The 21,857-nt window shown below is 39.7% G+C and overlaps 1 protein-coding gene across 1 annotated transcript; it reads right to left on the minus strand.

Moving 5' to 3' along the window:
* Positions 1–11,580: 11,580 nt before the first annotated feature.
* LOC146464566 (uncharacterized) lies at positions 11,581–13,453 on the minus strand. The gene is made up of 2 exons (XM_085129406.1): positions 13,076–13,453; positions 11,581–12,909 (listed from the first exon to the last, which is right to left on the minus strand). Exons 1-2 carry the CDS (start codon positions 13,317–13,319, stop codon positions 12,446–12,448), a joined length of 708 nt encoding a protein of 235 aa, XP_084985532.1. The 5' UTR covers positions 13,320–13,453; the 3' UTR covers positions 11,581–12,445.
* Positions 13,454–21,857: the final 8,404 nt, after the last annotated feature.

A 21,857-nucleotide genomic window follows, 5' to 3' on the forward strand; every position in this document is an offset into this window, starting at 1 on the left:
GAGAAAACAGAAAAAATATTATTTCGATTACAGTCCATACCGTTTTTCTAAACTTTCCTTTTTGGGTCATATGTATGTAAAAGTCACGCAAAGTTCTAGAGATGATCGCTGAAACAATTCTATCACTGTAACAAGGAAAGCATAAAGTTACACAGGCTCGTTAGTCCTCAAGTTCCGGACCGGGTTGGAGAAACCGAAGAACCCGGAGAAAAAACCCTCGGAGCAAAGACGAAGATGTTAATTCTTAAGTTTCCTTGAAGACATTAGCATTGAGCGCTACTCTTTTAATTCTAGGACGGTTTAAATAAAGTTTATGTAGGTATGAGACGAGAGCCTACAACAAACTCGGCACAACCCACATATGACGCTGACTCCAGGAATAGAACCCGGGAGGCGAGTGCTCTCACCACTGCGCCATCCCCGCTCCCCCGGCTTTTTTAGGACCATTTTCTTTTTAAGTGATAAAACACAAGCAAATGGCATGAAAGATGTCTGTAAATGTCATAAAACAAGATTGATAAGACCTGAAATGCGCACGACTATTTCGTACGTATCACCCTCACAACCTTTCGTGCAACTTTACTCGCGTCAATACGACAGAACACCCACACCCAACCTCGTCCCCAGGGTCTCTCCTTTTCACGTCCCAGTGAAGAGGAGAGACCCTGGGACCAAGGTTGAAGTTGGGGTTTGGTGGCCCGCGTCGGAGCCGTGAAAACGAGCGGCCAATCAAACTTCGTCCCTGGTTTTCACCAAACCCCAACAAAACCGCTAGCCACGGACTAGTGCATTAAAGCTGAAAAACGCTGAATGGTATCGATTAGCTAATAATTTATTGTAATTAAACAAATTTTTGGAATGAAATAGTTTAATCTATTTTTCAGCTTCACGAAGAAAAAAGAAATGGGAGCCGTGTCATGAAAGCAAAAATAGCTTTGGTTTCTTGGGCTAGAAGAATCTACTTGACAACACAGGATGAAGAAATAAAATTGAAGACAGTATTCAAATGACCCACACACGGAAATTTAGAGAGGGTCAAAGTGCCCTTCAGGGAATTTTTTTTTTCGGCACTTAGGACGGTGCCTACTAATAAAGAAGTATTTTTTGTTTGGTATATGACTATGAAGGGGAAGTAGATCTTAGCAAGGGCTATTAAAATCCAAAAAGAAAATTGAGGGTAACCACGCATATTTTATAGATAATTAAGTAATAATTATTCTCAAAAACAGTGAAATATAAAGCCATGTATGGCGTTTTTTTTTTTCCAAATTGAAGTTTTATTATCTCTGAAAAATCCATGGTTACCCCCAATTTTCTTTTTGGATACCAAGAACATTTGCTAAGTTCTGCCTTCTCTGCATAGTTTTAAACCGCGCAAAAATATTCCTGTATTAGTAGGCACCACCCATAGGAAACCCGAGTATCTCGAGATGCGCAAAACGTATGCACAGTAACAAAAGTAGGCACCGTCCTTCAAAGGTTTTTTAAACTGCAACTGATATCTCAGTGGGTTACCAATTAATCCGATTATCTGCCACACATGAAGCGATTAGCAGAATTAACGGTTTTTAATTTACTTCCATCTGCGTTCTCAGACAAGAGATTTACCTAAAAAAAATTGCGCAAGCATATTTTATGTGGCTTTCCCTTTGAGTAATAAAACAGTCACAGGCACACGTAAATTTCCAAACGATTTTCGCCTGAAAAACAGCATAGGATTCTGCCGCCAGCTAATGGTTGTATCAGTAATGGTACTCGATATGGATGTAAAGCTCGATGGACATGAATCGAGCTCGAGTTATCCAGTCATGTCATTCCATATACTAGAACGTCCGCGTTTCAATATCCTGCGAGCAAGCTCTCTTTTAGGTGATAAGGGAAGCAGAGACCGATACAACGTAGAATTAATTCTACGTTGTATCGGTCTCTGCTTCTTTTATCATTTGTATTTGTTAAGCCGATCAGATCAACAATTGATCCAACGTATACCAGCAGGATTATAGTCCACGGTTGTTGCTTAGATTTATCATTTCTCTTTTAGGTTAGGCGCGAGGATTGGGGATTGGGGTGGGGGCGGGAGAAAGGACCTTTTTCCCGCCCCGCCCCAACCCTCTCGCAGCTCGCGGATCGCGCTTTCTTTCCGCGGCTAACCTAAAAGAGAGCTAGCGTGGGGATAGCGGGCTTTAAAATGGGGCCGTTGTGGGACGCAACCATACACAGTGAGAGATGGGGAAATTGGGTGACTGCATTAGGGTTAGGAGAACGGAGGGGAAACATGGTACTGTCTGCTGCTTGGGAAGGGGAACGCGATCTTCTTTTTAACAACTTGTGCACAGCCTCCTGCTCTCCACAAAGAAGTCAGAAAGCTGACGACTGTGCACTCTAGTAACCCAGTTTCAGTCCTAAATACTTGGTTACAAACTCCGGTTCAAATGCAAGTTTTACACCTAACTTCTGACATCCACAACTTATTATGTCACACATGTCTAACCTCAGTTCGCCGGGGTTTTTTTTTAACTAAAGCGCTTTGCCAGAAATCACTGAGATGTCTGTTTTGGGGTCATTTCTCTGTTTCTGTGTCTCGGTATTTCTTGTAAACTGTCGGAAACAAAATTAAAGATCAACGTACCCCCGGTTGCCGTCGAAGCCATTTTGGTCCAGTTGGCGTTGAATACAGGCATGTCTCATCCAAGAAGACAGATATATTTTACTTTTCTTGTTAGTCGTGACCAAATGAACGAGTACTTCATCGCAGACGGCATGCCCATCATATCAGCAGTGTTGTTTTGGGTGGTAAATTAATGGACTTGCAGATTCTGACCAACAATCATGAAGAGTGGAAAAAAGCCAGTCAGTTAGCTATCATATTGTTTCAAGCTTATAAGTACCTCCAAAATCGTCGTGGAAGTAGTACTCGACAAAAGAATCAGAAAGCTTATCATTTGTAATTTTTCAATTTTATCATATTAATTGTATGGGAATTTTGTACCGTTATTTAATTTCTGCTTCATACAAAATGCAATATGTGTTCTGCAAATTAAAATGCGTATATATTAGGTTCCTTTCAAATTTCTTCAAAATAAAGCGCATTGAGTTCTCCCTGTAGGCTTAAATTGAATCGTCTAGTTGCTTGGAACACAGATTTTTTTTTGTCTAAATACACACATCCACGGAATTATTCACATTATCTACACACGATATTTACCCGCAAGCTTGATAAATGAGAATCAATGCTAATTTATTTCCCGTTGAAGACCCGTCCCGTCCCGCAGTGGCACAAGCAGGGAACAAAGTACAAGCTTTTAGAAAGTCATTGTTGTCTTTCCCATTTCTGAGTCAGTCTTTAAAGTGAATATTTGTTAGACTTCCTTAGCTAGCTACATAAGGGAGCGGAATTTTATTTCCTTGTTGAATTTGTAAGTTGAAGTTTACATTCAAAGCCGCCTCATAAACGCAAGGAATCTAATATCTGAGGAGAATAGATGCGTTAAATGGCCTTGTAGGAGCTGAGCATTCAAATAAATTAACTCCCATTCATTTAACACATGCAGCAATCAAACCAAACATTTAATAATTTCAGTCCTTTTTACAGAATCTTTGCATAAATATTCCTAATGATGGAAGGAATCGTTTTTGAACCAGAAGCGACAAAAAACAATAGTGCTTTTCAGTAGCTCCATGCGTAAAGGAGGGTAAAGTTTACATGTAAATTGGTTTTAGAGTAGCTGTCAGGCAGCTTGATAAGTTTGCTATGATGGAAGTGTTTAGATGACAAGTGCTTACATTAGACTGACGTTAACGGACGTTAATGATCAGTACTGCAATGGGAAACAACACAGCTATGCTAATATTGAGCAAATGGAACTACACAATGCAAACAAAATATCTTCATTTCGGCTGGTTGGAGTGAAGGCGCAAATTCAGTCCCCTCGTTTAATAGTTGCTCAGAAAATGCATACTCTCAGCGCATACACAGGGCTTTACCTTCCCACGCGCTATATCCAGGTTTGTTTACTTATCATGGATGTCTCATGACTCAGCTCAAACAGTTCCTGTGCTAAGTAAAACAGCCTAGAGCAAACAGCAATATCGCTTAATGTTGTCTTTCTGCTAACATTCTCTTCATCAAAGCAATCACTTTTTTCCACCGTACTTATTTAGATATTGTAGCTTTCAGTTACTTGCAAAATAGATTTGGGATGGTACAAGTCAGTCATATCATAAACAGGTCGTCTATTGTTCAAACCGTCTTGCACCTGTAGCACGTACCACTCAGAACAACCTTGGGGGGATTACAATTTAACACTTCCTCTCGCGACATTGCATCCGACATTAATCAGATCTATTTTAGTGTGTACCCCTCCCCCTTCTCCTCCTTGCTCGTTCAGCTGGTTTGGCGCAGTAAAGAAATGAAGCCACATCCGTGAGACAATAACAACAATAGTATATTTTATTTTGGGGGAAACCTAGGCCCCATTAACTCCGCCGCTTCTAGTAGTTCATGCCTTCCCCGTCACTAACAAATTTTGCACTTGTATCATTGAGAATTAATGCCTGTTACTAAATGTGACAGAACAAATATTAAACTCCCTCCCCATATTTACTTTGAATTTGTGGGATGTCGCGGATTGTAGATGGTCTGTCTACTCTAATTGCTTGATGTACTGCTTTCAGTTATTAAAACACTGCCATGTTGTTTAAGCAAAGTAAGCTCTATTTCCCACAAGATTTATCCAGGTTTATTTGTCTGTGTTAACTCAAGCTGCTCCGCCTTTCCACACTAATGAATCAGCTGAAATTCCGCGTAATTTCACCATATGGTAAAAATGACATTGTATAACCACAACTGACTAGAAATCTTTTTCAGTTCAGCGTTTTCTTTTTAACCAGTTGACTATTCACTCAATTTGTAGCCTGTTGTCTGCAGGTCTTTGCGGAGGTTCCATGACTGCATGGATTAAAGACTAAGCGACTAAGGATATTGGAAAGTCCAAGCCTAACCACGCGCCTAGATAATAAAGAAATAAAATAAACCAACACAAAAAGATATTTGGCCCTTAGAAGACTGTGGTCGGGTTAAAAATAGTTGGTCCATAACTGTTTCAGTATAGATTAGTTTTCCTCCCCCAAAAGTGCGCATTCACACTTCACAGTATTAGAGATATTTCTAACCTCCCACATGTTCATCAGCCCACATGCGCTTATTTGCCTGATGGCGACTAAAGCTGTTTCACCCAAAACGTTCCACAATGAATCAGCTCAATTTCTATTGAATCACATAGCATGGATTGTCCGATACTAAGCGCATTCTTCACTAGGGTAGTCAGTTGTGGTTCTAAATTAAAAAGGTTAGTAAGGTACATTTTTGGCACAAGCTAGCGCGCGTTCACAAAACGCTACTGGGATTTTTTTCTGAAATTTTAGTGTCCGCACTATTAGTTTTCTACGAGATAAATACACTAGACCGACTATTTTAAAGTCATTCATTTATTCAAGAAAGCCTGTTGTTGATGATACTGTATACTGGGAATAAGCAGGGTACGTAACAATGACCTAGGTGGACTGTGAATCGTACACGACCTTAAAAAAGTTCTAACATCAACCATCAAACCATGGTAATTTTGCATCACCAACAGAATACGTTCTATTATCTACCCACGTTTTGTAGGCTTTTTAACAAATTTTGTAAATAATTGTATAACCTACACGCAATTTTTTTTAGTGATTTGTATCTGGTATTTAACATATTATTTTACAGTGCCCTCCATAAGCTTATAGCTAAAAACATAGACACTTGAATAAAGTTTTCATTCATTCATTCTACCCAACGTAAATAGCCTCCAGTTAGTTATTTCAGTCAACAAATCTCAACCGCCAAAACTGCTACTTCTTAGTGCACATATCCACGAACGGCATGGTTCACAAGCTTATGGCTTATTTATCATTCGGCCGAGATGAATGAGCACACCAACACAGTCGATTTCTGTTAAAACGAACACTTTTGAAACACGGTTTCAGTCAGTCTTTGGTGATAGCTAAAGCCGGTGAGGGCAGAAGTAATTCTCCTGTATTTAAGTTACGCCATGACTTCTGGTTATTCTAGCGGAGGGTTCATGATACATCTACAAGGCGAATAATAAATTTAAATACCTATTCAGTGGAATTATATTTTAAGTCGTAGATTGGAGATTTTATTAAAGCGGCTATGGGCCTTTGTTCATAGCCAATTCAATTGAACGTTGGTTGTGTGTGATCTAGTGTCTTTGGGCCCAGCAAAAAAGCTTCACGTTATGCAGCACTGTTTATGAAAATTGCGGTGACTAGAAGGGGGAAAAGCATGAATGTAATCTGACCTCCTTAATGCCACAGATCTTGAAGTTTAATATCTTTGCTGAATTGACTTCTTAAAATCGACGGGCACAAACCTCGTCGCGTAGGTTTATTTCGGTTATTTTAGAGAAAATAAGGGCCTACTAGCTTTCCATTTTGCAAAAATAAGGCTGTATTTCCGAGCTTTTATCGACAACACGGACTAACTTAGAATAGGGTACCCGGCTTTTTTAAACACAAGGGATTAGTTCTTCTTCGGGCCGCTGTCCCTGAAATCCCGAAGACTTCCCGGGCCAGGGAAGTAGTTTTTCAAATCCGTTTTCTGTCAATTGACTGGAGCTTTTAGTGCAAATCAGCGCAATGCATTTCTTTATGTCGTAAGCTGTTTTGAGCTTTCAAAATTATAAAAAGTCGAATTTCTAGTTACAAACATTGTGCACATAAATAGTGGTAAATTCAATTTAAAAAAGCTCCGTTTCGGCAGTTTAGTTCCAACACAACAATCTTTTTAAGATTTATTTTGAGTTAAAAAAAGTACAAAACAGAGCGAAGAGTGTTACACGCTGAAGACAAGGTCGTACATTTTTTATTTTCGATGATTTAACATGACACGCAGGTTAATTGAAAAACACGAGAATTAAATGTCTTCAATTTGCTATTCTAGCGAAAGAGAGTCACACTCTTGACTGAGCATTTTCGTAAAGCTTGCTTGTTTTAAAATGTCTTAAAATTTTAGTTAGTATTATTTAACTTATACACACTTTTTCGTCCAAACAGTTTTGTTATTTGAGTAGCTCAGTTGATAAAGCAACACAGAGAAAAGAGGGAACAATTTGCTTCTCCATGGTTTCCCTCGCAAGTTGTGTCCTAAGAATTTTAATATTAGTTGCCGGCTGGTCTTACTCTTGTCCGTTAGCGTCACTTTCAGTAACACATCAGTATCATTTCTATTACGGTAATAAAACAAACTTGATTGAGAAAACATATACAGGAGTTAGAAGCATGTACGATTATATGATCGGAGAAAATTTACAACAAGGTGAAAATTAAATCTGGTTTCCCAGGTAGAATGATTTATAATTATTTGTAGAACAGAGCTCAACGAATAGAAAGAACACAGTGTAATTAAAAATTGAGGGATGGCTATTGATAAAAACAATAGAAGTAAATGTAGCGAGGCACGGATCCAAGCTTACAAAGAAGAAGATAACAAATATTACGTTGGGTCAAGGAGATTGGTATACTGCATCAGTTAAGTCTTTTTCTTTTTTACGAAAGGTTGGTAAAGGTGCAGCAGAAACTCTCCCCGAGCTTGGACAGAATTGTTTGGTTGTCATAGAGAGGTGACCGTTAGGGGAAAGCTTTTAATTAGAGGATTTGTGTGAATGAAAAACAAGTCGGGACAAGAAAAGAATACTGTTGTGAAGATTGGACCGTTTATAGAAGTTCGACTCTACTCAACTCAAATCGAAACTTTGACCTTCAGCACATGCCCCACGATTATATCATTAATTCGTCTGATGCTTTGTTAAATCAATGAGTAAAAAGAAACTCACTAGTGGAGATCTGTGTCATTTCCCTAATTGTGATTTTCATCCTGTACAATATAGTGCTTTTCCAAACATCTTGTTTCAACGTGGGAAGGAAATTAGTTCTTTTTTTTTTCTTCTTGTTTACTTCGTTAAAGGTATTTTGTACTTGAAATAACTGATACTGAGAGTAAAAACCTATCCTGCAAAGAATTTAAGATGTGAGTAAATTTTCCCCGTTAAGATTTTCTTTATTAGATTTATTTGAGCATATTCAGAATAACTGACATTTGCACTGGATCATGGTCTGAATGGAAATAAATAAGTAATATATATTCCATTTTAGGTAACTGACTTTAATAGCAGCTAATTACAATATCTCCTTTTTGAATATTGTGTCCTCCACAAAGAGCACATTTGATGCAAAATTTAGTCAGCGTTTAGTTTCGAATACATGTATTTTAAATAAGCGATCAATATTCGTCTTCCATTAGTTGATCTTTTTTGAAGATATTCACCGAGAACAAAGCAGCCCACGATTAAATGACTGTCTGCAAAATGGTTTTTAATCAAAGCCTCAGCTGGAAGCCTTATATTTTGAAGACTGCAAAACGGCTAAACGCACGTGATATTTCACCTTGTTACTAAGCCGCGTTAAATCAAAATTCATAGGAGGTATTTGATGGCTTGGCCCAGTTACGAACCTCTGTCTTGGTACGTGTTTTCTAACAGCGAAATACGAGCTTCATCCAAAAGTTAGCCAACATTTCTAAAATTCTGGCGTTCGTGAAAAAGATATAAGCTTCATGAAAGAAAGCACTGACTTAATATGAAAACATTTCGATTTCTTTGTGTTAGCAAAAATGAATCGGACCGTATCGGCTTTTAGTTTAGTCTCTAAATGATATTGCGTGCACTTGGTGAGCACGTTTGGGTGTCTAATGATCCCACACATATCACCCGGCCGAACAACCCGGAAATAGAAAGAAGAAATCTTTAATAAAATTTTCCTTGAAAGATAGCCTCGTATTGCCCGTTCAGTAATCAAGGAAGAAAATACCCCATACCCCGGCAAGTACGATGAGACGTTGTAATAGTCACATAATTTAAACCAATTTATTTGGATAAATTTTCGGCAGTAGAAGATATAGCCAATTTCCCCGGCCTATGAACGTACGCCTTATAATTAAAACCCTCACTTTTCGTATTCTATTTTTAATACAATGAAAAAAAGTAACAACTTGGTAACATAAAACTCCGGGGATACAGCAAAGGTAGTCTTATTTTTGAGTACAGGTCAGTTTCTTTAATAAGATTGCCCGCGTTGGCTGAACAATTAGCGAGTTTTGAGATCTCAGTTTTGCTAAGCAACGATATGATTTCTCATGAACGTTGCGTCTATATCGATAGATTATCTAACGCTTCCTGCTGGCAAATGACCACAAAGAATTAATGGATGATTTAAATTCAATAAAAAATAATCATTTTCTACTTTCAGTTAACTTTTGCTATACCACGGCATCATGTTACCGAATCTATGGCCGATTTGCTTGTAAATGTCGACTTTTGGTTGTTTAAAAACGGAAAACTAATCATTTTCGTGATGACTACTACATAAACAAAAACGAGAGTGACGCAGATAACGCATTAAATTAAGAAAAGGATAATTACAATAAAGGAGCGGTCGTAATTGGCAAAGAGTTAAACCACGATATTACGACCAAATGGCGGGAAAACTACGTATTTAATTTAAACATTGAGGTTTTTTTTTTCTCCTTAAATCCCCGGCTTCGTTTAAATGTTCCGTTTAACCTCCACAAAAACGGTTGAATAAATTTGTCTTAACTTGGCAGCGTTTTAGATTAAACACGTCGGTGAAAGTCTTCGGGAAAGATTTGAGTTATGAATAGCTGGCAGCTGCGATTTCAATGTAATCAGTTTAAAACCACCATGGTTGACTTTAAAACGCAACCAATTTCTTTATCACTGGTCGACCAGTGGGTTGAAACGAAATAGTAACTCAAACTGACGTTTTGATAATTCCTCAAACTAAACCAGCCGGATTTTATTAGTTTTGGCATACGTTTGGCAGCGCGCAGCTCAATGACTTTGTTGACGACCTAAAATGATTTTTAAGTCAACAAATTAAAGGCTTTTATTCCACGCGGCATTTCGATTGTTGGTTGTTCTTTTCACTCTTAATGACTGAGCACGGTGTTATTCTCCGCTAGTCGCTGTTAGTTTTAAGAAGCAGGTTAATGGCCGCTTTGTTGTGGATTAAGAACACAGTGACATCCCCATATCTAAGTTTTCTCCATCACCATAGGAAAAAAACCGCTCCCTTAACAGCAAATTGCTTACCAATAGCAGCGGGGTACCCTCTAATCAGCAAAAATAATCTAACACTCAAATGACTACTCCATTCGCTTAAAAAATATCTCTTGGCACATGGAAATGTTTTCCATTAATCTAGAATTTCCTGTTTTACGAACGATAAGCGAACGGTTCAATGTCAAATTGCGGTTTTTATTTATTCATGACTGCTATTGAGTGCAAATGGTCCAATATCGCACCATATTCACCTCGCGTGAAACACTTGAATCATTATACAACGAATAAACATGAATGTTTTACACTCTACCCCAACGCTTCTTTAGTAGGCTGTTATTTGCCGCATAGAACTCCCACGGAGACGTTTATTTAACTATTTTAGCCCGCTATTGCAACCTTTGGATCTTACCCAAGTCAATAATGATAGCATTAAAATTTGTGTTAAACATCACCACCATGAATATTTCATCATCTTTGTTTATAGCATGAGATTGTCTGCTGGATGGATTTCCTTGTTCTTCCTTATTCCGTTTCAAGCTTTTCCAAGAAAGTTTATTTTAGTTTCTTTTATGCCAAGATCGAGCGCATCATTTCCTATTTCCGATATTTATCTCTTCCAAGCAGTATTAAATGAACGTTAAGCCTTCCTCTTAACTCGTGACTGGAGACCCGATCCGGTACCCGTGACTTTCAAATCGCTCCTTTCACCTGTTTGGAAGTGCCATGCGGTTTCAAATCGTAAATCGCTACTAACAACAAACTCTGAGTCGCCAATTTAGCAAAACGGCGGCCAAACACGATTCATTAACTAACAATTTAGGGGGCGGAACGGCGAGAAATTTATTCCAAAATCTTTCTCTGCGTCGTCCGCAAAAAATAATCCCCACTGGTCCAAAAGTGGATGACTTGTGTTATTTGTTTTCATCGAAAGAATTGGAACTCGCTGTTATTCGAGAGTATATTGTAGGTCTCATTCACTCTTTAGTCAGTTCCTCTTTATCTATAGATAAAAACATTAATGAGCGAAGGCTCTCTGGTGTTTCACAAACTCCTGATAACGATTAGGAATCAGTACTCCGTTTTTGTCATGTTAAATCCATAACTCCTTTGTGAATAGTGACTCAACACCATTTTCGCACCTTTCGAAAGCTTAATAAAAGGATGATAATTAAGTTTTACCTGGGGTGAAGTAACCATTAACAGTTTCGATGCATCGATGACATTCGGAAATCAGGTTTCCCCAGTCTTTGAACACACATTCGCCTTTCTAAGGCTTCTCCAATCTCTAGCCCTTCTTCAATCCTAGCCCTTGTGAAAAGAAACGCACTTTCATGTGATCAATTTATTGTGAAATGATATCTTTTGGGAAAGACAAAGACTTACGCGCGAAAACAAGATACGCGATTCATTGTGGCAGCTTTGAATTCATACTAACTTGTGATGCGTAATTTACAAAGTCTTTCTTTTATTGTAAATATTTGACTACAATTTAACACGTATTTTACAATTTGGACCTACCAACTCCGAATTCATTAGCCATTTCTTGCCCCACTAAGTTTGGGATAATCAATTCTCATACAATCCTCTCTGTTAATCATGAGACCTGAGCCGTACCTCTGCTCATGTGTCTTAAGGACACAGTACCCTCTCTTTTTCCGTCTCTTCTCCCAATACGACTGTGCTTTAAAACTCTTGGTCGAATCGAACAAAAAATCCGTCAATGCGATTCACTGTCTAAAACATAAAATGTACACCGTTGTTCGGAAGGAATCTTGAAGTCGATCGATCGTATCTTAGCGTTAAATATTCCGTGCAACAAATAAAGTGGTCCATCTCTTAACTCTAATCGCTCCCAGTGTTGAATAAATAGGTGTAAATAACAACTGCAAACAGTACACGATCCTCTAATAACTACACCCTGTTCTTTATAACTATCTTGGCTCTTATCACTAAGGAAAAACTTAGCCTGGAAACGCACTAAATGTGGGTAGAATATTTCGACCAACGAAGGTTAAATTATGCCTCGAGACAGCCATTTTTCTACAGTGAGGACACCCCCGCGAGACAAATTTGAATTAAGTTAGATATTGCGCTCTGTATCAGACAAGTGAGCCATTAGGTGTTCAAAATTGTCTTCACTTTGTGGTTTAATTCTAAAGCGTTTGCAAGGACAGTGTTTAGTTCACTTTCACGTAAATGTACCGTGGATTTTGCCTGAAACAACATGTTGATCCGCGAAGCCTGTTTCTTGTTCGCTAGAGCAGTGACGACATTGGTGGGGGTCTAAGATGAGGCGGCAGGAATTGTGAATAGTGCTGAGGGTACTGCATCCCGGGGTATGACGATGGGTGGTAAAATGAGTAGGCAGCCGGGTGAGTAGGCAGTTCACTTGTGCGAGTTTGGTCTCGATACAGTATAGGCACTCGAACCATTCTTTGGTGGTTTGCTTGTGCCAAACTCGCGGCTTCCATCTCGGCAGCCAGTTGCCTCTTCCACTTGTTTCGTCGATTTTGAAACCATATCTTCACCTGTGTTTCCGTAAGATGAAGCTGGGCAGCAAGCCCAGCGCGCTCGGAGGAGGATAGGTATCGCTTCAAATCGAAAGTCGACTCCAGTTGATAAACCTGACTCCGAGAGAACACAGTCCGTGTCTTCTTCTTCCTACGCTTCTTGATGCTCTCTTTTCTGTCTCCCTCTGTGGAGCGGTCATCTTTTTCATCTGTAAGAGAACGTGGGATTAACTAAGGTTAAATTTGCGTTTGCAGGGGATTTAAACAACTCAAGTCCGTCATGGGTGGCGCAAAATAGCGCGATGTAGGGTTCTACTATCTCATTCACAACTCAGTAACCGGAAGCTCGCGTCTCTGTCGTTCAGAGTTACTGACCTTCAACTGACGTTCTACTCCACTCGTCAAAGTCGTACGACATTCTTCTGTCCAGATCTGTGGGGCTTCCATCGCGTCGACGAGTTTCGCAATTTTGCGTCCTTGGAAAGTCTACTCGTTGTCTGTCGTGAGTCTCTCCAGCATCGCTCGTGTTATCCGAGTCCTTTCTACCGTATTCCCGCGAGCTAGCACTGTTTAGAATATTTGAAATCGAGAACGGATTCGATCGAGTCTTCTCTTCCATACTTTGCCACGCGAGTGAATATCAGCAAATATACTGCGGAATTGATGGAGTAATTTTTGTAGCTTAAGAAAAGGCAAACAAAGATCGTTTGTGTTCGCTTGAATGCATTGGAGCATGCGAGGCGACAATTTAAGTCGGTGATAATGATCAAGAATAAAAATGTCAAACTTGTTAAACGGCTGACATGCAAATGCGCTCCTGTGATTGGTCAAGGATGACAACTAATGGGGGCACGAGAAAGCAGAAATAATCTTCTCCTCCCCCTACTATAGAAAAACGTAGTATAACTGATAAGCGTTGTCTCTGATTGGCTTTTCGCCGCTATCAATTAGACCTAGACACGTTGTCATTCTAAAAGTGTTCATGTTTTGTCTTTTTCAATTGGCTGAGGGATAACAATTCGGCAATTACCTTCTTGGTGTCGAACTACAATCGTGAAAAGCTTTTCTGTTAAAGGTATTCTTAGCTAAAGTGGACCATTTGTTGGTGCATGTCATAAACGGAACGTTTAGCCGTGCGGTTAAGAGTTTGATTGGACTCACGCCTCCTTAAAACAAACATTCAACACGCCCTACGAACAGTTAATCGCACGTTATAGAAAAAGCAAAAAATTAAATCATCGCTTCACAAACCCGTTTAAGGAGGCTTCAAGAAATTGTGTGACATGTGAGAAATTTAGTTTAATAATAATGTCTAAAAGTGCGGCTAGGCAGTTCAAATTTACATAACACGTTCTGTTGAAGAGATGCGAATGATAAGGTATAAAATAATTAAGAGCATCACGGCGGCTTTTAAAGAGAGTCCCAGGCGATAAGAGAGTGCAAGCCAAAAAGGATGTGATAAAGGAGGTTGAGTTGTGAAGTAATTTGAAGTATTGCTAATGGTTTTGTGCCATTTGAGGTTGTTTCCACTCAAACGATCCTGATGGCTTGATTATAGGCGAAAGAGACCACAGCTGCAACTTTCATGAGATGCTAATGAAGGCAAATGCAATTGGGTGATTGCATTCAGGACTAACTTATTTTGCCCAAGAGATATTAAGTCATTACGTCTTGACAGAAAAGGTGACATGATTGATGAATTTAGAATTTGAGATCTCAAACACCAATTGAAAGTTGACGCTAATCAATACACTTACCTGTTTTGTATAAAATAGGAAAATATGTCTTAAGACTAAATTCGACGCGTAAAGCACTAAACGATGGTTTTAAAGCCATTTACGCTGTTCTACAACCAAGCTTTAATCCTTTTATTGAACCTTGAAAGAAACAAAATCAATAATTTTTGATAGCGAAAGGAAGAAAAAGAATCTCTTTAATGTATTTGACTAATAAAACTCAATCCACGCCATAAAAGTGATCCTATATTGACCAGTAATTCCTTCCTTTTTACAGATAAATAGCAAAGCAAACAAAGAAAATTATCTCAAGACCATTTAGAATGAGCCTTACCGAAGTGATCTATGGCGTTTTATAGGCGTTGATCACGCTCTGTTTTATTCCTGGAGAGCTTAGTTGATCGGTTCAAATTCATCTTCGCTTTTGTCTTAAATCTTTCAACGCGCAATCAGAAGCACTTAGTTAGCAAGCTATTTGCAGATTCATCAGTTGGTCGTTTATAATATTTGTGCCAAATAGCCTTTGAAAAAGTATTAAGCGGCTATAGAAGAAGGGAAATTGGTGTCGTAACAAAGAACCTTGAAAATTTAACCCCTCTTTAAGCCGAAATTTCATGTCCTTAGAACATTCGTCTAGACAAGCAAATCCAATTTCCGAGGACTTGAATGCAAACATTTTATATTTTCCTGCCTCTTAAGGCCATGCCCCATTAGATGCGAATCGTTTAAGCTTTCAAGAACAATTTCTTCCAAAAAGCTCGTAAATTGACATTGTAGGAGCAAATTGTTAGAACAAATTTGCCCACAAGACGGGAGAATGCCAATAAAATTCCTTGCCTTGGGGAAGACTTGTAAGAGAATACATGTCACGCACCGCCTCACGGTCAATTTGGACTATCAAGAAATATATTTACCGAAGGAGGAGCTGAAATTAATATCAACAAACACATGAGTTAATAGGTTTTTAGTGGCCCAGACAAGGCACTGTAAGCGGTTGGTTTTACGGTCAGTTTGCAATTCTTTTGTGGGCTTTTACAGCAATTAAATGTAAATGGACTAAGAAGATATTGTTCATACAGTGTTTACAGAAAACACCACACCGGTTGCATTTTAGCCCCGAAATTAAGGAAGACAAGCCCTAGTTTGATGGTAGCTTTGCTGTTTTGAAGCTAGCCAGAAGATCCTGATCTTTAAATGCTTCAGATATAAGCTGAAAAAGTTATAAGTCAATTGGGATCTCGTGCTGAAACCATGAATTTTCAACGGAAATGAATTTTAGAGAACAAGTTTAGTTGTGTCTTCGTTTGAACTTCAGCGCAGACAACAAAGTTTGTGTTTTCATGGCGTTTAATGGATTGACAAATTGCGACACATTTTATTTGAAAACTGAAAATCTTTATTTTGATAACAAAGATTTCAACAAGGCCAAACACAAGCTGTTATTTCTATTCAGCGCGGTGACACATGTAAATGACTGAAGGTATTATGATTAATGCCACCGACACATTTTTATCATTTCGAATAATTTTATTGCAAATCAACCGTCATTAATAAGCGAGTCACGGCGCCAAACTTTCTATAATTCACAAAGGATAACAACATTGCTTTGATCGATTCGAATTTAAAATGCTATCCTTTTATATTTCACGGTGCTCCACCCCGAAAAGTCTAAACAGAAATAAAATGCTTGGTCGATCAAGCTATGGTGGAACGTACCCGAAGCTGACGGGTTCGAACAAATTTGGATACGTCTCCCTTTTGTATTTGATCCCCAAACTTTCGAAGGCAACGTGCTTTTGGAAAACGTGTTATTTCTTAGTTACGGAAGCAATTGTTCGCTTCAACTCTTCCACAATTGACGAGCCTCTTCAATTAATAGCGATCTAAAGCTTGTGTATTCATACTCGCATGGATTTCCGAAGACAAATACGAGGCCCTTTTAACTCAAAAGAAAAACGTCAACCGTAATTCGTCGATTTTAAAATAAGATGGGGTGATACATAAATTCTTTGAAGTCAAAACGGTAGCAGGGCGACATGATGCCTTGGGGGCTTGTTTTGACAAGTATTGTTGAAAGGCTTTCAAGATATTAATATTTTAAAAGATGGTGATTTGTAAAGTGGCAAAGGTTCGCTGCCATTTCAGCTGTTTCGTTCACGCAATCGGGAAAATGACACGAAACGTCGAGCGAGTAAACAAATTCGTAGCCAAAAGAAAAGTTCAGTTTGTTTATAGTCGTTTTAAATTGGAAAACAAAGAAAGCATTCAAATTACCTAACATACACAGTTAAAATTCGTCAACATTCAGGCCTAAAATGGAAACGCAATTAGAACTCAGCGGGCTTTATTGAGCTCTTTTTGTCTCGCTCTTTGTTTGGCAGGCCTTAGTTTAGAACCTAAAAAGGCCCCTGGGGCAATACCATGACTACATCCCAACCATGAGGTAAAAACAGCGTCAGTTCTTAACAAGCCATATTGGCGTTGTCTTTCAAACAGTAAAAGCCATAAAGTGATCTTTTCCGGGCTTCTTTTAGTTCCCTTCTGGACGCTTAATTTCGAGAAGTCTCTTCTCTTTGTTTACAGTTTTCTGTCAACCTGGTAATACTTTCAGTGAATATACGATTAAGGTTCCATTAAGAACGTTATAAGAACAATGTCAAGGCAATTACGAGTTCCGTCTGTGTTTCCTAGCGCTATTAAGCAACTAACGACTCGTCACGTACTATTTTCATCTAAATCCTTGTGGCTTTCCAATGAAAGGAAACCTCACTAAACGCTTTACTTTATTATTTGATAATCTACAATCAATACTAAAAAGACCTGATCATAGCTAAATTTAGACAAATCATTAGCAAAGAAAGAAAGATAAGTAATAATCGAGCCAAGGCCATCTACGCTCATAGAAAATTAATAAGAAAGTTCTCCGCGTTTGGACTCGCTAGAACCAACCGCGGGCTGTTATTCTTTGTATTTCGCTTTCCACGTCCTGTTGCTATGCGCCGGGCTTTCACGACCCGGAGTCACGGTAAAATACAGCGGTACTAACTTTTCACTGTGCGGATGAAATTTTCCCTGAAAGAGCGGACTTAACTTTACTTCTATAAATCGGCGTGCTGTTTGTTATGCCGCACATGTGCAAAGCCTTGCTTCTGACTACCGAGTCTGTGGCAAAAACACTTAACCTTGATAATTCAACCAAAAGCTCTTATTACGCAAACAGAGCTCGAGTATGCCAGTAGTATTGTTTATATATTTAAGAAAGCTATTGAGCAGAGCATTTCTATGGGGCTATCTATTATTCTATGCAAGGAAGTCCTAACTCTCGAGTCTGAGAATAAAATCGTTAAGTGTGACCATTCATATGAAAGCTCTTTAACACTACCCTCCGGTTACACTCTTTGTATTTTTACATGTTTCAGAAATGACGTCCAATCCAGTTTCGCAACCTCAAAGTAAAATGGTTGATGATTTTCATTTTCATCTCTTAGTGCTTCAAGCTTGAACAGTTGAAAGCTAGAAAAGGACGCAAAACACTTATGACGCTCCGCCCAGCTACTGATACGCAAAAGCCAACATCGCTTGAGAGAAATTAATCGCCGTGTTGAATGGGCAACGATAGAGGTGACAAAAGAACTAAAAGTGTCAAAAGCTGCTTAAGTGCTTTTCTTATGCTTAGAAGACGTTTAACAAAAGAATTAAGCCAAGGTGCCCAGAGCAATGATACAAACAAACTTCACCTCAAAACCGCAGCTTTGGCTAAGACGAACAGAAAACATTCTGTGATACATAGGTAAACATTGCTATGTAACTTTTATGTTACAACTCTGTAACTTTAATAAAGTAGTGTAATCTTCTTTGTGCGTCTCTGATTGCTCGTTTTAATATCTTGACGCTACACTCAAAACGGCAGCAAACACGACACATTAAACCATTCAGCCTCTTGAAAGCTCAATTCTTCTCGTTCGCCAATGTCAAACCGTTTTGAGAATTCACTCGTCATCACACAGTACCCTCCAGCTGATGATCCGCGAACTCTCGCCACCTGACGCGGGATTATTTATTGAGACCAGTGAGGAGAAAATAGTTTCAGATCGATGAAGCGAATTACAAAGCTCGCCGAATTTTTCGCCTATTTAACGCTCAATTGCTGACGAAAGAGGTCGATATTGTTCAGTCTGATTCCTTTCTTTGAATAGCACGAGGAGAAAATGACTCCTGTGCTCATCTTTGTACATGTGCAACACTTGTAATCAGTTTTGAATATTGTGCCATGCCCCGAAACGTTAATTACAAGATGAGAGGTGGCATGTGTGCATTTACATTTTAACACCAAAAGCACTTAGCAGATCGAAAAATCCTTGATTACTCTAAATCCTGATTACTGCTAAACTTTCATTACGACTGATGTGATCTTGATTACATTTAACGAAATCGCATTGAACAGGAAATTTGTCTTAATCTTCAGGTCCCATTTGCGATGACACTATAAACGTCCCCTAACTAAGTGAATATTGTTAACACGATTCATTAAGGTGATGATCAATTGCCGGAGCTGAAAAGACAGGACGTTTTTGAGTCGGGGGTTGGTTCAATCGGCATTATCGCTGCGTATTTGGAGAGGCAGGGATCGAAAACCCGCAAGATTGGGAAATAAAGACAAGGAATAAGGAAAATAAACTCCGGAAAACAAGATACGCTCCTGGTTGCTTTCTTGATGTCGAGGGGGAGATATATAGAGAGATTGCGGGAAAGTAAAAGAAAGCTGTGGCTAGCGAACCATCCGAGAGGGGGGGGGGGGGGGGCTGGGAGACCTTGTCCCTATTCTTTACTCGCTAAACTTTGCTTGCTCGTGTGAATTAGCTCGTCCTTCACAAGGTGGTGAATAACACATATAGGACCATCTAAGAAAAGGGTGGAGGCGAAGGAGAAGGGGACGAGGAAAGCTTAGGAGTACCGCGGCAAAATAAAACACGGGAAGCGGAATTTTCCAGGCGGCTGGAAACGGGACGAAAATTAATTAACACTGAAACACGTGTGAGGAAGGAATGAAAGGCATGGGAAAAATTAAAAACACGGAAAAAATAGGGGTGATAAGGAAATCAGAGGACCGGAAACGGGGCGGGACCAACTGGGAAACGAGCGGAAAGAAGAAATGAAGAAAAGAGGAAACGGACTGAAACGCTCACGGTAGGGAAAAACAAAGGCCAGAAAAGAAGAAGGACAATTAAGAAATGAAAGGAAGGCATGAAAGCACAAGGCATGACATGCACCGCTCATGCACGCCCCTCCCCCCCCCCCCCCCCACCCCCGCAAAAAAAAACTGAAAAAAAAAAAACAAAAACAAACAAACAGGCGTACTACTCTCTATATAGAGACGTTATTGTATACTATATCAAACAAAGCAGTAAATTAAGTAGACAGGTAAAAGCGCACACATTTCTTTTGTCCCGTGCAGCTTCACTGGCAGAACGTTAAAAATTAAGAGGAGCTGCTCCGGTTGAACACGACTTTTAAACTTCAGGGAATAAAAAGGCTCCAACCCAACCAAATTCTCCCGCTTTAGGTTTTGTGAAGTCATATTTTAAACTGACCGTTAATGGTTTAGGGCACCTGCGCCATTTGCAACGTCTCACATGGTTGGCCGAGAGGACGAAAGAACGAACAACAGAACAATGCTCCCAACCCTAAAAAGCAATGCAGCTGCAGGTTATCAGGGTCCAGTGAAAATAGAGCTTTTGAATGGTTCGAATCCCGGGCCTCTGTCATCGGGTCCTTCTATAAATACTGGATCGTGCGCGGAGAAGTCATGTATTCCTTGTTGCATTATGCTTCAGAAATCAGCCCGAAATTTTTCCAGTGTACCACAAAACCTTCGTCGCTGAGAGAAACTTAACAAAAAGTAAAGTGACCTCGAAGAGGGTAAACACATTAACGTATATATAGTAATACTCGTTGCTGGAGTGGAGAACTGTTCGCAAGTAAAGATGGCAATTCACTAGCCACATCGTAAAAATAATGGGACGACGACTGCAGCGACGGCGCTGATATGGAGGAGGAACTGAGTGAAAAGGGACAAGAAGATGGGCTGACTGGAACATGGAATGATTTGTGCACAGCAGCGACTGATCGATGGGAAGGCTGTCAATCAAACCATGAATCTCTTGTTGGCAACAGAATGTTGAGGCTTGACAATATGCACCACTTAGTGAAGGTGACGGTAATAGCATTAGCAATAGGGACTCAATAGCTCGTTTCATCTCAATGGTCTCATTGAACTTCAGAAGATCTGAAGGCTTTTATTATCAAAGCGATATCAGAAAGCTTGGCTGTAACGGAAAAGATTATTGATAAGGGTATTGAAAGAAGTGTCCGTGGAAGTTGAATGAGGAGACGGCGGCATGGCAGAACAGGTGCTATCCCCACAGATCTCATCCAGTTATGGTTGGAGCTGGTTCATTTTCTTTACCCTCGGGTTTCTGAGGCTGGTTATGCCTCTAGCAATAAGTGCCAATGCTCTGAGCAATCGAACTGGAAGAGGAGGAGAGGGGAAAACCGAGGTACCCGGAGAAAAACTCTCGGAACAAGGGCGAGAACCAGCAACAAACTCAACCCACATATGACGCCGAATCCGGGAATCGAACACGGGTCACATTGCATGGTGGAAGGCGAGTGCTCTCGCCACTGCGCCAACCCTGGTCCCTAGGTTTTTTAGCTGGATTGGTCACGCCTGAGTTAGAGAATGAAGGCGGAAGGTGAGACTCAGTTTGCATTAATTCGGATCCCTAGGAGAACAACACGAAGTGGAATACCAGGAGCGCTTTTCTCGCCACTCAGTTGTATAATTGGGTCTTTAGATTCTCAGTGAAGGTATTTCTCGAAACCCGATCCCAAGTCACGAACTTGGTTATGAGAATAGCATGGGCAACTATCGAGTGGAAACTGCTTCACGGGGTAAAGTACAGTGGTGCCTACCGGTACCAGAGCTTGTGCGGTAGATGTAAAGCTCTCCTTTACGGCGGGGATCCACACGAGAAACAGTCATGCTTTTCAAGTTTCTTAAGTTTTACACCAAGAATTTTACTCGAAACTAAAGGAAACCATGATCTTTTAAAAGCTTGTGTAACCAGGAAAAATCCCAGAATATTGTAAAGTAACTGACACAGGCATACTCGGAAAAAGGAAATCCGAGTGTTTCTATCAGGAGTCGAACCTAAGACCTTCCGATTACTAGCTCGGATCCTCTACCACTGAGCTACAGGAGACTCGTGGGAGTTAAGGCAAAAATGTTTCAATCCCAAGAGTTAACTGTAATTTGATTGTCATCGTGGAATTGTGCCACCTGTTGGGCACCAACAAGGTTTACTTGGGAAAAGATAACTCCTGATAAATGACTAAGATGGAAACAAATGTTGTTCACATCA

This window comes from Pavona decussata, unplaced genomic scaffold, assembly GCF_977016875.1.
Source record: "Pavona decussata unplaced genomic scaffold, jaPavDecu1.1 SCAFFOLD_161, whole genome shotgun sequence".
Taxonomy (NCBI): Eukaryota; Metazoa; Cnidaria; class Anthozoa; order Scleractinia; family Agariciidae; genus Pavona; species Pavona decussata.

Bases quoted from the DNA above. Each gene is read 5' to 3' on its own strand.
- LOC146464566 (XM_085129406.1), bottom strand. From the start codon at position 13,319: ATGGAAGAGAAGACTCGATCGAATCCGTTCTCGATTTCAAATATTCTA. The intron at 12,910-13,075 runs GTCAGTAACTCT...GTTCTCTTACAG, and splicing joins GAGTAGAACGTCAGTTGAAG to ATGAAAAAGATGACCGCTCC.